General features: G+C 40.3%; 1 protein-coding gene across 1 annotated transcript; it reads left to right on the top strand.

The window, feature by feature from the left end:
• Positions 1-245: 245 nt before the first annotated feature.
• LOC309359276 (uncharacterized protein) lies at positions 246-9167 on the top strand (the record flags this gene model as incomplete). The annotated part of the gene is made up of 7 exons (XM_081892743.1): positions 246-263; positions 483-537; positions 1294-1340; positions 1441-1473; positions 1564-1590; positions 6713-6847; positions 8942-9167. The coding sequence occupies 7 exons, from the start codon at positions 246-248 to the stop codon at positions 9062-9064; spliced, it is 438 nt and encodes a 145-aa protein (XP_081748869.1). The 3' UTR covers positions 9065-9167.
• Positions 9168-14269: the final 5102 nt, after the last annotated feature.

The raw sequence follows: 14269 nt of genomic DNA on the forward strand, positions 1-14269 counted from the left end.
ATTAAAAGCTTCCCTAAACAGGGAATTCAGATAATATTGTTACCAGTTTGAGTGATCCAACTACATTATTAGCTATTCCTGTTAAGATTATACTAGGCCCTGCTTGCGGATTTATGCATAAAAAGGTACAAACAACACACTCACATCAACAGGAACTTCTTCAGGGATAAAGGCGGGTTCCTTGCTCCACCCCAGGAAAGCTGCTCAGTCTTGTAGGCAAGAAGCAAGCATAGAAACAGGGAGACATGGACAGAAAGAGGGAGGTATTCTCCTTGCAACAACTCTATGGGTGTCAAACAGAGCTTTAAACGAGATAAATGCTATAAAGAGATATAGTGAAGAAGGCAAAAGGAGCCGAGGATAATGAATTTTGTCTTCAAGTTATTTTTCATTTGGCATGTGTCACAAGCCTAGCAACTTGATGGATTACGGATTTTCAAAATTTATAAAAATGCGACATGCGTAGAATGCCTTATCCATAGGCGAGGGAAGACAGGTTCTGCAACTTGCACAGCCCAGCAAATTCAGGGTGGAAAGGTAAGTATCTCAGAAGCAAGACGAACCAATTGTTCTGCAATTATATAGGCTCATTTTGACCAACCTGCTTCGTCACTTACTCAGCTACTGTGTATAGTGAGCACCTTGACAACTTATCATAGTGGTATATATCAAGTTTTGGGACCTAATATGTAATCCAAGTTCTTCAAGACAGCACTTGCAAGCTTCTTTGATATTAATTCAAGGTGCAGTTTTGCCAAGCACAGTAAGAGAACAAGAGTTTCTTCAGTTGTGATCAGAAGAAAATTCCATGATGTTGTAGGACACAGTTTGGAATCAGGTGAAATGCTGTATCTTCAGAATGAGGCTGTATACATGCAACAGTTTTTCAATATTGGGTAGAAGTTTCAACTGGAAGAATCTACTAAGTATGGAAAATGTGCCTCCTTTCATCAAGATTATACACTGATGGCTTCCTATGGTGACACTATTCAATCATAGTCAATTTTATCACCGTGTTAAAAGTTAAATAAAATTTTCCCTGTCTGAAGGAAAACCACAAACACAGATGACTCATTTCCAAATTTACTAGCACTAAAATGTACCGTTACCTTAGAAGAAGCTGAAATGGCTACTGAGTTTCGGTTCTGAGACAAGTCTTTTCCCCACTTCTTGTGAAAAACGGGATTTTGATCAAATCTCAATTTAAAGGAGTCTCTCTAGCAACTTTGCTGGCATCAAACAGAATGAACTCCACAATGCTGTCTTATGTGGCTTTTTGTTGTTTGAACATAGTGAACCAGTGCAATGTCAATGAGTTCAGAAATAAAATAATTAGCCTTGTAAGTATATACAGCTTGATATTATTTTTAGATTACCATTATTTTCTATTTACAAAATGATCATAGTTACAATAAAATTGTTATAATATTGTCCTTTCACAATAACAGTAAAACCTGCCTGAACAGAGAATTCGTAAGTGTACAAGTCTTTTTTGCAAATATTATTTTTACAGATATTTGAGCCATGCTGATCTCTAATGCTCATTTTTCTCCACCTTTGCAGGTAAACTTAAGTCTTCCTACTAAGTGGGTAAGAAAACAATTAAAACACTTAAATTACAAAAACCTTGGAAGATTGAAGCCCCTGACTTACATGCATAGTTGTTCTTAACAATTTGTTATCACCTGTTTAAAATTCTTGCAAGAATGAACAAGTTAATACCAATAATGTTATTAACATGTCTATTTGGAATTGTTATTAATTAGAAGGAGTTGAGAATGTTGTTCCCAGATTAGTTTAAAAGGTGTAAGAGCATTTTTTAAAATTATAATATGTGTAAGAGTGTCGTCGTCATCATCATCATCATCTTAAATAAACATAAAACTTAACTGGTTAGACCTGGATTTTATCTTCCACAAGCAGAAATGCTTCTTCTGTTTCACAGAATGTTTTTGATCTAGCAGAAGAATGCTGCTGATGGAGAGGGGTAGATGATAGCTGTCAATTTCCCCATTTCCCTTGGAGCCTCAAACAACACCTCCCACACTGCTCCAGAGATCCCACACTGCTGCTCTGAGGTTGTTTCCACTGGCAGAAGTGAACTCTAGATCCAATTTAATAAGACAGACCACCCCCAACAAATTATTTCATTTATTTATTTAATATTTATTTAATTTTTATACCGTCCTCTACCCGAAGGTTCACATAAATTTATTGATATACCACTATTCATTGAAAAAAATGAGAGTGGTTTACAACATAAAACCATACAATTAAAACCAGTAAACACCAATAAAAATTATCGGCAACTTAGATATGTTAAACAGACAGCATGCAGTCACTCTGCTTGCAACATATACAGTGGTACCTCAGGTTACATACGCTTCGAGTTACATACACTTCAGGTTACAGACTCCACTAACCCAGAAATAGTGCTTCAGGTTAAGAACTTTGCTTCAGGATGAGAACAGAAATCGGGCTCTGGCGGCGCAGCAGCAGCAGGAGGCCCCATTAGCTAAAGTGGTGCTTCAGGTTAAGAACAGTTTAAGGTTAAGTATGGACCTCCAGAACGAATTAAGTACTTAACCTGAGGTACCACTGTACTGTACATCTACGGTATATATTCGTGTTGAATTTTTTAATATATGAACGTGGAAGCAGTGGGTTCAATAGATTTCTTTTCCAGACAGTTGTTGCAAAAAAAAAAAAAAACCATTATCTGGATCTGCTAACCAACTATATCAAAATCAACACCTTTCTTGAAATTGCAAGGATGGGGTTTGCAAATGAAATTTGAACATGTTATAAATTTTGGGTTATGAAAAGATTAAGACAAAGGGGTCTTAAGAAGTGAAATGTGGCCCAATGGCTTTTGTTGATCTTACCAGCATGAAAAGTGCATGGTTCTGAAATGTGAAATATGCATCAAAGTGAATAAATAGAAACTGTGGCAGTTTTTAAGTTTCACAGAAATCAACAGTGCTGAACTCCTCTTATGAATAGTACTTAACAGTGCTTAATCTGGATGGATCATACTGTATCATTTTTGTAACATATATATGTTTAAATATATCTAAAAAACTACAGCCAAAAATGCAAAAAACATGAAACAAAATTCCCTCTTGCTCCCTACAAATGAGGGGGGAAATCTAATATTTACAGGAAAACTGTCGGATTTTGTCAACCTGTCATACATTTTAAAAAAATAATCTCTGAGTGACAAAGGACTAGACCATGTTTTTCAAATGGATTCTCAAAAGTATATGTTATTTCTAAATTATTATTTTTTTAGTTTGGCTAATTCAGATTTAGAATTATACAACTGTTTTTGTTTTGGTAAAGAAGCTTTAAATGCTCTCTTGAAATCATTTTAAATACTGCATTAAACTGAAGACTTGTAGGTAAAATGACATAACTCTTAATTTCAAAATATTCACCAGAGCTACGTTTTTTTAAAAACCAAACATACTAGGTTTGGATGTGAACCATTCCCCCTGCTATGCCTTGAGAACTGCATTCAACAGATGCACAATCTCATCCTATGAAATTATTTAATTGGAAATAAGATCCATTGGGTTCAATGGGGTTTACTGCTAAGTAATTATGCAGATGGTCTCAACCCTAGAGGCTAGGCTTTTAAAAACATTTTTATGGCAAGCAGATGGTCCACTCTGTTCTAAGACCATTTTCTCATGAAGGAACCATAGAGAGCTGTTTATCGGACTGGAAATGTTATATGGGATAAGTGCATGAACGATCCAGTGTCTGCTGATCACCTACCTCCTTCTTGGAAACAGAAAGTCCTTCTCCGATGTTTATAAGACTGGCAAAGCTTAGCTTATTTTGGGAGTTTGTTGCCTGGCTGAACAAATACATGGGAGCCCAATTTAAAGACATGTAAGTTGGCATGATTTGAGATTTTCAGAATAAAACTTAAATGGCCCCTAGGTGACCTATGCACTTTTACGTTAAGTATATTAGACATCCTATATATATATATATTTGCAACAGCATTTAACAATCTGTCTCCCTTACACTTCAGACCAGATAATTTTATGTTCTTACATATCTGGTTTCCCTTTGCCCTTTAAAATTTATAGAAATAAAGATCAGGCCAGGCCGGGTGAAGGCTATAATTAATTATGACATCAAAACCCATAACTGGTCAGTTCAGAAGTCAAATCTGAATGGTTAAAAAAACTACTGAGTGGCTGACTTGGTTGCAACAGCAACGTCCCATGTGCATTCCAAGGTTGGGCACAGCACACTTCTGTTGTGGGGTTTTTTAAAGTAGCCGGTCTAAAAGTGGCTACCATAGGGAAGCACAGGGTCTACAGAGGAATTGAACACAAAGTACATAATAATAATAATAATAATAATAATAATAATAATAATAATAATAATAATTTTTTATTTATACCCCGCCCTCCCCAGCCAAGGCCGGGCTCAGAGCGGCTTACAAGCAATAATAAAAACAAGATGAATGGTTACAACTTAAAAACAAGAATAAAATACAACATTAAAATAATGGAACATTAAAATATTAAAATGTAGCCTCATCGCAGGAGGAGAAGGAAAAGAAAGGGGGGGGAGAGAGGGAGGGGGGAATCAAATTGGCTCCAAGCCAAAGGCCAGGCGGAACAACTCTGTCTTACAGGCCCTGCGGAAAGAAATCAGATCCTGCAGGGCCCTGGTCTCATGAGGCAGAGCGTTCCACCAGGCCGGAGCCAGAGTTGAAAAGGCCCTGGCTCTGGTTGAAGCCAATCTAACTTCCTTAGGGCCTGGGACCACTAGGGTGTTGTTATTTATGGACCTTGAGGCTCTCCGTGGGGCATACCAGGAGAGGCGGTCCCGTAGGTACGAGGGTCCTAGGCCGTGAAGGGCTTTAAAGGTCAAAAGCAGCACCTTAAATCTGACCCTGTACTCCACCGGGAGCCAGTGCAGCTTGAAAAGCACTGGGTGAATATGCTCCCATGGCAGAGACCCCGTGAGGAGCCTCGCTGCAGCATTCTGTACCCGCTGGAGTTTCTGGGACAGCTTCAAGGGCAGCCCCGCATAGAGCGAATTACAGTAGTCAAGCCTGGAGATGACCGTTGCATGGATCACTGTGGCCAGGTCGGGGCGGGAAAGGTAAGGGACCAACTGCTTGATGCGGCGAAGGTGGAAAAATGTCGCCTTGGCTGTTGCTGTAACTTGCGCCTCCATGGAAAGGGAGGCGTCAAGGATTACACCCAAACTCTTAACGGAATGGCACTAATTGGGCCCCCGCAAGAGAAGGGAGTTGGTCCCTCATCCCCATGCTATCCCGACCTAGCCATAGGACCTCTGTCTTCGAAGGATTTAGTTTCAATCGGCTCCCACGAAACCATCCAGCCACAGCTTCCAAGCATCTGGTCAGTGTGTTCGGGGCCGAGTCAGTGTGGCCATCCATCAGCAGATAGAGCTGAGTGTCATCAGCATATTGGTGACAGCCCAGCCCAAAGCTCCGGATAATCTGGGCAAGGGGGCGCATAAAGATGTTAAAAAGCATCGGGGAGAGAATTGCGCCCTGCGGTACTCCACACACCAGGGAGTGGCGCGACGACATTTCCCTCCCTAGTGCCACCCTCTGTCCCCGACCAGAGATAAAAGAGCACAACCAGTTACGGGCTATGCCCTGTATCCCCACATCTGCGAGGCGGTGGTCCAGAAGATCATGATCGACCATGTCAAAGGCTGCTGACAAATCTAAAAGGATCAGCAGTCCTGACCCGCCTCGATCCATAATGTAGAAATGTGAAGAATCATCTCAGAGGGCAATAGCATGTCATCAAGAAAACCTGTTGTTCTGTGGGACTTTCTCTACCCTGATTTTTAGCTGTGCTACCACTCTGTCAATCTCGATTAGTAGTACTAGCACTGAGTACTGCCTAGAGAGTGACAGCTCATCATAAAGTGGGAGCCACAGCAGTGTTTGCAAGTGCATGGACTGGACAGGAAGATAAAAATAAAAAGCAGTTACAGCAGGCACCCCCAAACTCGGCCCTCCAGATGTTTTGGGACTACAACTCCCATCATCCGTGGCCACTGGTCCTGTAAGCTAGGGATGATGGGAGTTGTAGTCCCAAAAACATCTGGAAGGCCGAGTTTGGGGATGCCTGAGTTACAGGATCTGCTAAAAGTTCAACCAAGATGATGCTGCGAGAAATAAATGGGGAGACAATTATGAGCTCCAACAGAGCAAGTCTGACCATCCCTAATTGTTACACAGTGAGTTACGCCTCCGCTCACTTAACCATTAAGGATGGCTGAAATATAAACGCACACTAATAATACATTTGACCATGAATAACAATGTTAGCAATAAAATGGTAGTTTTATATTATGAGAAGTATGCCACAATTTCTGATCCAATATATGCATATTTCAAGTCCTAATCACGGTTTTATGCAGTGTTTTTTTTGGGGGGGGGTATACCCCTAAATATTTTGTGAATCTTTTTACTTTTGTCCATTCACTGTGTTTATTTTTCCCAATTTGAACTAAAAATGGTGAGAGTACCCCTAAATGTTTTTTAGAAAAAAAGCAATGGTTTTATACCATTTTCTAATATAAAGGATGGGGTTATTACTCTATTTTATATTCTGTTAGCAGAACAGTATGTTTTTTACACAGTTGTCATTGATATAAGTGCAGTTGGTTTTGATGTTAAAATAGTACTTATGTTTCTCAGACTGGTTGTAAATGGTCCTGTCTTGATAAAGGATTTGAAGCTATTCAGAATCTGAAGCCAAATTCCAGGTGTGCCGAGAAGATTAAGAGCCTTAATAAACGTTATACACAAATCAAGAGGAAACAGGCATGCAAGGTAGGTGGTGTATTCCTATAAATATAAAATACATACAAGAGTTTATATATTTATAATACTTAACAAACACAGCTACATTATTATTCACCATTTGTATTTCTCAGTCTTGTCCTTATATCTTTCTAATTTCTATTTGGTTCTACACTTATTAGCAGTTCATACAATTCTGCAACAGTTTTCGTATGAAATCTGGATCTCTGTATTAATTTCTCAAATGGGGTTAATTTTCTAGTTATTTTTTCTTTTAATAGCTTTTTTTACTGAAGAAGTAACATTTAAGAGTTTTTGTCATAGTAGTAAACTGAAGACAGTAAACGGTACAAAAATAAAAGCCACCCAGGAAATGACCTCTTCAGAAGTGGCTTCCCCAATTAGCCTTCTCAGACGGGCTTACCTAGTGTCATATTTGTGGTATTTTCAGCATGAGGTAGACTTTTCTGTCCACCCAGACCTTTTACATATTTAAGGAATCTGGGTGTCTGTTTTTTAAAATCTATTTTTAATTTTAAAACTGCTAAAAGTGTAAAAGAAATCTATTATCTTAATAACTAGCATCCTAAGGAAGGCCCACAAGAATTCCAGAACAGTGAGATAGTCACCAATAATGCCTGTTCATATGGTTTTGAAGGACAAAGATGGTGTTCTCTCTTTTTTAAAAAATGATTTTTCAGGTTTATACCTTTCAAAAAATTTACAGACATTTTATCATTTCAAAACTTGACTTCCTTTCCCCTCTTTCTGAGGTTCCTTCAATTTATTTTTAATATTTTCTGCATTTCCAAATTAACTTAATTTGTGAAGTTGAGAAAGATGGTGTTCTCAATAGGTTTGAGACACTCTAGTGGGGGGAAAGGTGCGTGATGGTCTGTCATGTTGAGTGCGTGAAGTCCTGGCTTCACCATCAAACTACTAGTTCCTATAAGATGCTAAATACAGTATGTGGGATTTATGTAAACTGAAAATGGTAAAATTGCCATGGTGGGCAAAGGGAAGGCCACTCTGATAAAACTACCCTTCCACACATGCCATCAATGCAGCAGCTTGGTCCTATTATTATTCACTCAGAAGCAAGCACCAAGAAGTCCAATAGAACGTATTCTCAGGTAAATGTGCAAAGAACAACAACCTGTTGTTTTACCTAACTATCATAAACCAGGGACCATTTTATTCCCTGTCTTCAGAGAAAGAATGTCCCTGCATAGTGAAGTTTTTAATATTTGATGTTTTATTGTGTTTTTCATATTTTGCTGGTGGCTGCCCAGAGTGGCTGAGGCAACCCAGTCAGATGGGAGACATACCGAATTTTTCTGTCTATAAGATGCCACCATGTATAAGATGCCCCCTGTTTTTGGGCAACAACCAATCGCCAGTACACCCTTGGCACCATCCATGTATAAGACCCCCCCTAATTTTTGACATTTTTTTTAAAAAAAACCCAGTCTTATAAACAGAAAAGTATGTTAATTAATTAATTTTTTGTTGCTGTTGTTTTCCACCAAAACTGTGTATGCCTAGTGATTATGCAGTTTTCTAAACACCAAAATCATGCACAGACTGAGCAATTGTATATTCCCTTTTCCAAAATATTTCAGAATGCTTCACATCCTTTCAACACCTCTGCAAAGCTGTCTCATGTTACCATCAGAACAGTGCAGATGGGGACTATGGCTGAAAAAATGTGACCTAAATCCACTTGATGCCTTTTTTCTATACATCCAGGGCTGGAAAGCAGTGCATACACAATGTTAGCCACAATCTATATCGATCCTGTCATTTCTCATGAAATGCTGCATTTTGATGCATCTTTTCCCCAACTTGCTTCAACCAGAATTGAGAAAAAATGTTCTAGGTATGTTTTAAGCTGTAGCCAGTTTTGAAAAAAATGTGGGTGGGCCGAGAGAAGAACCTGGGAACTTCCTGACTGATAATCAAAGACATTTATCACTACATCACACTATTTCTATTTGCTTTTGCTAAGCCAGGAAGGGAAAATAAAAAGCACTTGAATTTCCGTGTGCAATAAATCTGTCCTTTAAACTTGCTTGATAAAATGTATTAGACCATTCATCATGTCCCCCCCCCCCCCTTCCACAGTCTGTAATCTGCAACGCAATGTGTGACAACTCCACTAGCGGAGATACAGAGAAATTTTTCCGCGAGGCTATAGAACATCTTCAAGCAGTAACACAGGAGAACATGAGGTGGATCTCAAATTAGTATTTACTGTATTTGAGACATAAGGCCATACCTTTCAGTAACTTTCTGTAAAACCACAGAACTGCCATATACATGTGCAGAGAATAAAGATTTTCATATGTTAGCTTTTTACTCCTTTTTTATTTTCCAAATTATTGTGCCAAGAGCTTTCTCAGTAAACAGGCCTAGGATACGCCCTGTGGAACACCCTCCCACCAGATGTCAAAGAGAACAACTATCAGACTTTTAGAAGACATCTAAAGGCAGCCCTGTTTAGGGAAGATTTAATGTTTGATGTAGTACAGTATTTTAATATTTTTTTGTTGGAAGCCGCCCAGAGTGGCTGAGGAAGCCCAGCCAGATGGGTGGGGTATAAATAATAAATTATTATTATTATTATTATTATTATTATTATTATTATTACTTGCATATTGAGCTTCCATCATGATCTCTTTGAAAAAGTTTGAGGACCTCTTGAAAATAATCAATTTGCACAATGATACTCTTTTCTAATGAGAAACCCTATTTTAAAGGGCATTTCTTGACCATAACTGTCAACCTTCCCTTTTTTTTGGTGGGAAATTCCCTTATTCCAGCGCCATTTCCCACTGCTATCCCGGATTGTTAGATATCCTGTAGACTGTCCCAGGGACAGGTGAGGCTGCTGATCCCTTATTTTCAAATCTGAAAGTTGACAGCTATGTTCTTGACTAAGAGTTTCACAACCTGATTCTTCCAGACAATGTCTGGAGCAGGGGTCTCCAAGCTTTCCTTGCCTCAGGCCGGGGGTCTCCAGGGGTGATTGTGCAGTGGGTCAGAGGGCAGGGGAGCGCATGCCAGTACATGCCCACACATGCTATCTCCGGCGCACTTCCAGGTCAGAGGAGGCCTGTGTGCATGTGTGCACTGGAAGTGGATCCTCGCGCCGCTCCGTGCCGGTAAAAGTGGGTGGTAGTGGGCAGCAGTGGGGGTCACTGCGGGCTGGATAAACAAGTCCCGGGCCGTAGGTTGGTGACCCCTGGCCTGGAGTTTATCTGGATTACAAGTACACAAGAAGCCAAACTCCACACGGGGCAGAATTCAACTTAGTGCTAAGAATATACTGTCAACACAAGCATTTTTTATTGCCCAACATTCCCAGCGCACTGATCTGGGGATTCTCCAAACTCTCCAGAGCAGATTTGGGGGAGAAACGGAGGGTGAGGTGAAGGGGGGAGCCCTGTTGCACTAGCACCTTGAACTGTCTTCTGCTAGTGGAATGGGTACTTGGATCGGGACCCAAGCATTTTATTCATAATGCTTCGTATCCTGCAACATTCCTCAGATGAAAATAGGGACATTTCTCACACACCAATTCCCCCCCCCCCCCGGTCTACAGAGCATTTCCTATCAGAAGTGCTACCACCACTACGTCACTGGGACACAGCACAAACACCCTCCACCATCCTGAGAAAACTCCTTAATCCCGATTTTATTTTTATTCTGTGGCATCTGTCCCAAATCAAAACTCTGATAACCCAGTGCCTGTGAATTCATCGCCCAGATAACACTGCTCATAAAGTTCAGCATAACACATTCTATGAAGCCTTTACAGGATGGATCACCTAGGGCATGTACAGGGTCCTGCCTGGTGCCGAAATCAGGCTTGAAAAAAACCTTGTAACTGTTGCCAATAGGTGTTTTTTTTTTCAGTCCTTATTGTGACACAAGGAGGCAATATGGGTGGGTTAAAACGGGGGAGAGTTAATTCCCCTCCACCAAAAATTCACCTCTGCCATTATTAGGCTTGAACAAAGCATTCTATTGCAGCCAATAGAAGACTTTGTTCAACCCTCACTGCAATCAAGGTGTTTTAGTGTGTGCAATTTAGGAGGTTCTTACTAGGAAAGCAAGAACTAACTCTTGCTTCCCCAGCTGCCACTGACACCAAAATTGCCCTTCTCTCGCTGCATTTAGGCTCAAAGAAGTCCTCATATCACCTACAACAGAACACTTTTTTCAAGCCAAATTGCTGCCAGAGATGTGTGTGCACATGTGACTGTGGTGCACATGTGGACAGTTGCATGTGTTTGGTTGTGCACATACATGGTGTCTATGACTGCGGAATGTTTTGTTTTTGTTTGCCGGCTATCTAGGGTCAAATTTCTGTTTGGGCTCTCCAGTAGGTTCACAGGCATACATAACTTGGATACACTTTGCTATCTACTGTTGATCAAAGCAAAGTTGCAATTCAAGGCAGACTAGACTATTTGCAGCAGTAAAACCTATCGTCATGCAGTCAGCTGCTGCTTACTATTATGTAGTTTTCTTTAGGGTACAAAATTGCTAAGATTCTACAAGGCAAACTGAGTTTTGCAAGATCTGCTAGATAAAGTGAACAGGAACAATGGTGCTAAAACATATTTTCAACGAAAACAAGCCATCTGTTATCTTGATGTCACAAACCTATATGGATTATTCAGTATTTGCCATGCTACTGATTCTGACATTTCCCAAGATAAGATTAATCTCTCCTTTTTTTAACCAAGTATAAACAAAGGTTGGCTTGACTTGCATCACTTAATCCCCCGGAACTCTTTTCTTTTTCTTCATTCCGATTGTACATCCTCTTTCACAAAATATGTGTAACTCGGCAATTTTCTGTAGGATCATTTTGAAATGGATCTGTGGGTGTGGGTCTCTTTTTACAGGAGCGGTGCCCGCTGAAAGTTCAGGGCTGACAGAAGCAAGGATAAACCATTCAGCTGGAAGTGTAACCTAAAGGCAAAGTTGGTATAAGGAATGAAGCATCAGAGCATCAACTACCTTTGTGTTCATTTTAAGACATTAAGAGTTATTAAACTCTTCATATTATGTCTGAACAAAGCAGTGCAAATGCGAATTCTGACACATATTGGGAATTACCCAAAACTGAAGAACCACTGAGACAACAGACTTCCAAGCATTCAATGGAGATTCTTTTTCGGTCCTCTGCAGATCCCCATTCCCCCTCAAAATCAGTTCTGGAGGGGTGGACCACCCCTTGGGGGACATGCAGGGAAGGAGAGGAAATGCAAGTGCTCTTGTGCTAGCAGAATCCTGGATACAACTCATTATTTCTTGACACCAGCACCACCAGCAAAACTAGCTATACATAAATTATCAGTTTCCTTCAAATGTTTTATGTTTTGTTGCCCTATAGTTAAGCTGCTGTGCTCTTGGGCTTTTAAGCTTCGCTGTTTCCAATTTACCAAACTTTCCTGATAGTTTTCTCGTCAACATCCAATAGGACCAGCAGTTCCTATAGTAGGCTGGGAGTGGATGTCTGGAATATCTAAACAAGCATCAGTCCATGCCAACAAAAATAAAACATCCAAGAGCACCAAAAGGGCATTTGGTAAGAATCTGAGCAGCTTGCCCAAAGGAGACATGCTTCAGAATTATTTTGGAAACTATAAACAAGAGATGAATTAAATAGTAACATCCTTAAGGCAACTGACATTGGATAATGAGAATCAATCTACTAACTTGTTAGTACCTGCTGTTTTGACACCGTTCTTTCCCTAAATGCCCTCTGGTCTCTTCCCAGAGAATACTTTTAATCACTTGAGACTCTTACAACATCCCATCTAGCATGAGCCAGAAAAAAAGGAATCTAGAGGAGGTCTTGACACACAGGGTTTGGTTCTTCATAGCTAAAAGAGCAAAGTAACCATAAAAGTTTACAAAAGCCCTTGGCTCTTGAAGTAGAGAACCCCTCCCTACGAAGACACAAAGCTCATTTTTTCTAGTAGTCTACTAACAGGCAAAACACTGAAGGATGGAACTGTTGCTAGCATTTTAAACAGTTATAGGGTTCTTTCTGCACACTTGGGTATAACGAAGTATCTGAATTCCCTCCCACTGCCTCCTTGATCATGGGATGGTGAGGATAGTCATCTTCCCTTCCCTTTAAAAATACATAGAGCTGAAGAAGGAAGTTTGAAGCGTGACACTCCTTCCCACTTCCTAGTTCAGCTCTATGCACTTTTCGAGACTCAGATTAATTTTACTGAAGTGTCCAGAGAGTGGCACCCATGGGAACGAGCAGTATAAACTTCATATTTTGTGCAGTGAGACTTCAAATTTCTCTCTCCCACCCTGCAGCCCTCCACACATCCTCAGAATCTGCTCTGGGTGGGTGGGGGACTCTTTGGAGCAGATTTTGGGAGTGTGGGGAGGAGTGGAAGGTGAAGCCCATTTCAGAAACGGAAGTCCTATTTGCAAATGGTCTGCTTTGTGAATGGTAAACTGTATGAGTGGGCAAATATTGGAAGTTTGCTTCGAACCGAGGCCCGAGAGTTGCAACGTATGGCTGGTCTTCAGCTGGCAATCTGCCAAGTAGCAGACTGAGACCGTTACAAAAGAGGTGACTGTGTGTCCTGTAAGTCTACCATTATTTTACTTGGTCTTAGAAACAGATCATTAATTTGCATGGGTCAGATACATTACCATCATTGAAAGAGAGTTACAACCCAGTAGTGTTCCCATCTCAGTGACCGGTCCCAGTCTGCAGCCTGATTCCTGACATTCCTCAAGGGAAGGATCAACTCTGGGTTTCAAATGCTTTGGCGAGATATGTGCTTTACGTGCAAAGAGAAGGGAGTCCCCACGTCAGGTCCCAGTGTTATGTTCCAACAGCTTGTGTACCATACACATGCAACATTGACATCTGCTGGATAATGCCAGTCACAGCAGCCTTTCCTTAGCTAAGGTAATTATAATTCCATAACTTTTTCCTGTACAGCATGAGCAATCTTACTGTGCTAAAAAAAGGAGTGGAAGCTGTCTGTGATTACTGAGAATTCAGCTCAATATTACAGGTGAAACAATATGACATCCAGGCAAGGTCTTCTGGCTCCAGTACAAATAATAATAATAATAATAATAATAATAATAATAATAATAATAATAATAATTTATACCCTGCATCTAGCTAGGTTTTCCTAGCCACTCTGGGCAGCTCCCAACAGAATTAATGATCATAATAATTTAAAAAATGATAAAACATCAGACATTAAAAACTTCCCCAAACAGGACTGCCTTCAGATGTCTTCTAAAAGTCAGATAGCTGTTTATTTCCTTGACATCTGATAGGGTGGTATTCCACAGGGCGGGCGCCACTACTGAGAAGGTACTCTGCCTTAGAAGGATATGGCAGTCTAACTGCAAACACCATTTATAAGGATCTTGGCATGTCTTGCTAAA

This window comes from Podarcis melisellensis (assembly GCF_964234715.1).
Source record: "Podarcis melisellensis genome assembly, chromosome: 2".
NCBI classification, from domain to species: Eukaryota; Metazoa; Chordata; class Lepidosauria; order Squamata; family Lacertidae; genus Podarcis; species Podarcis melisellensis.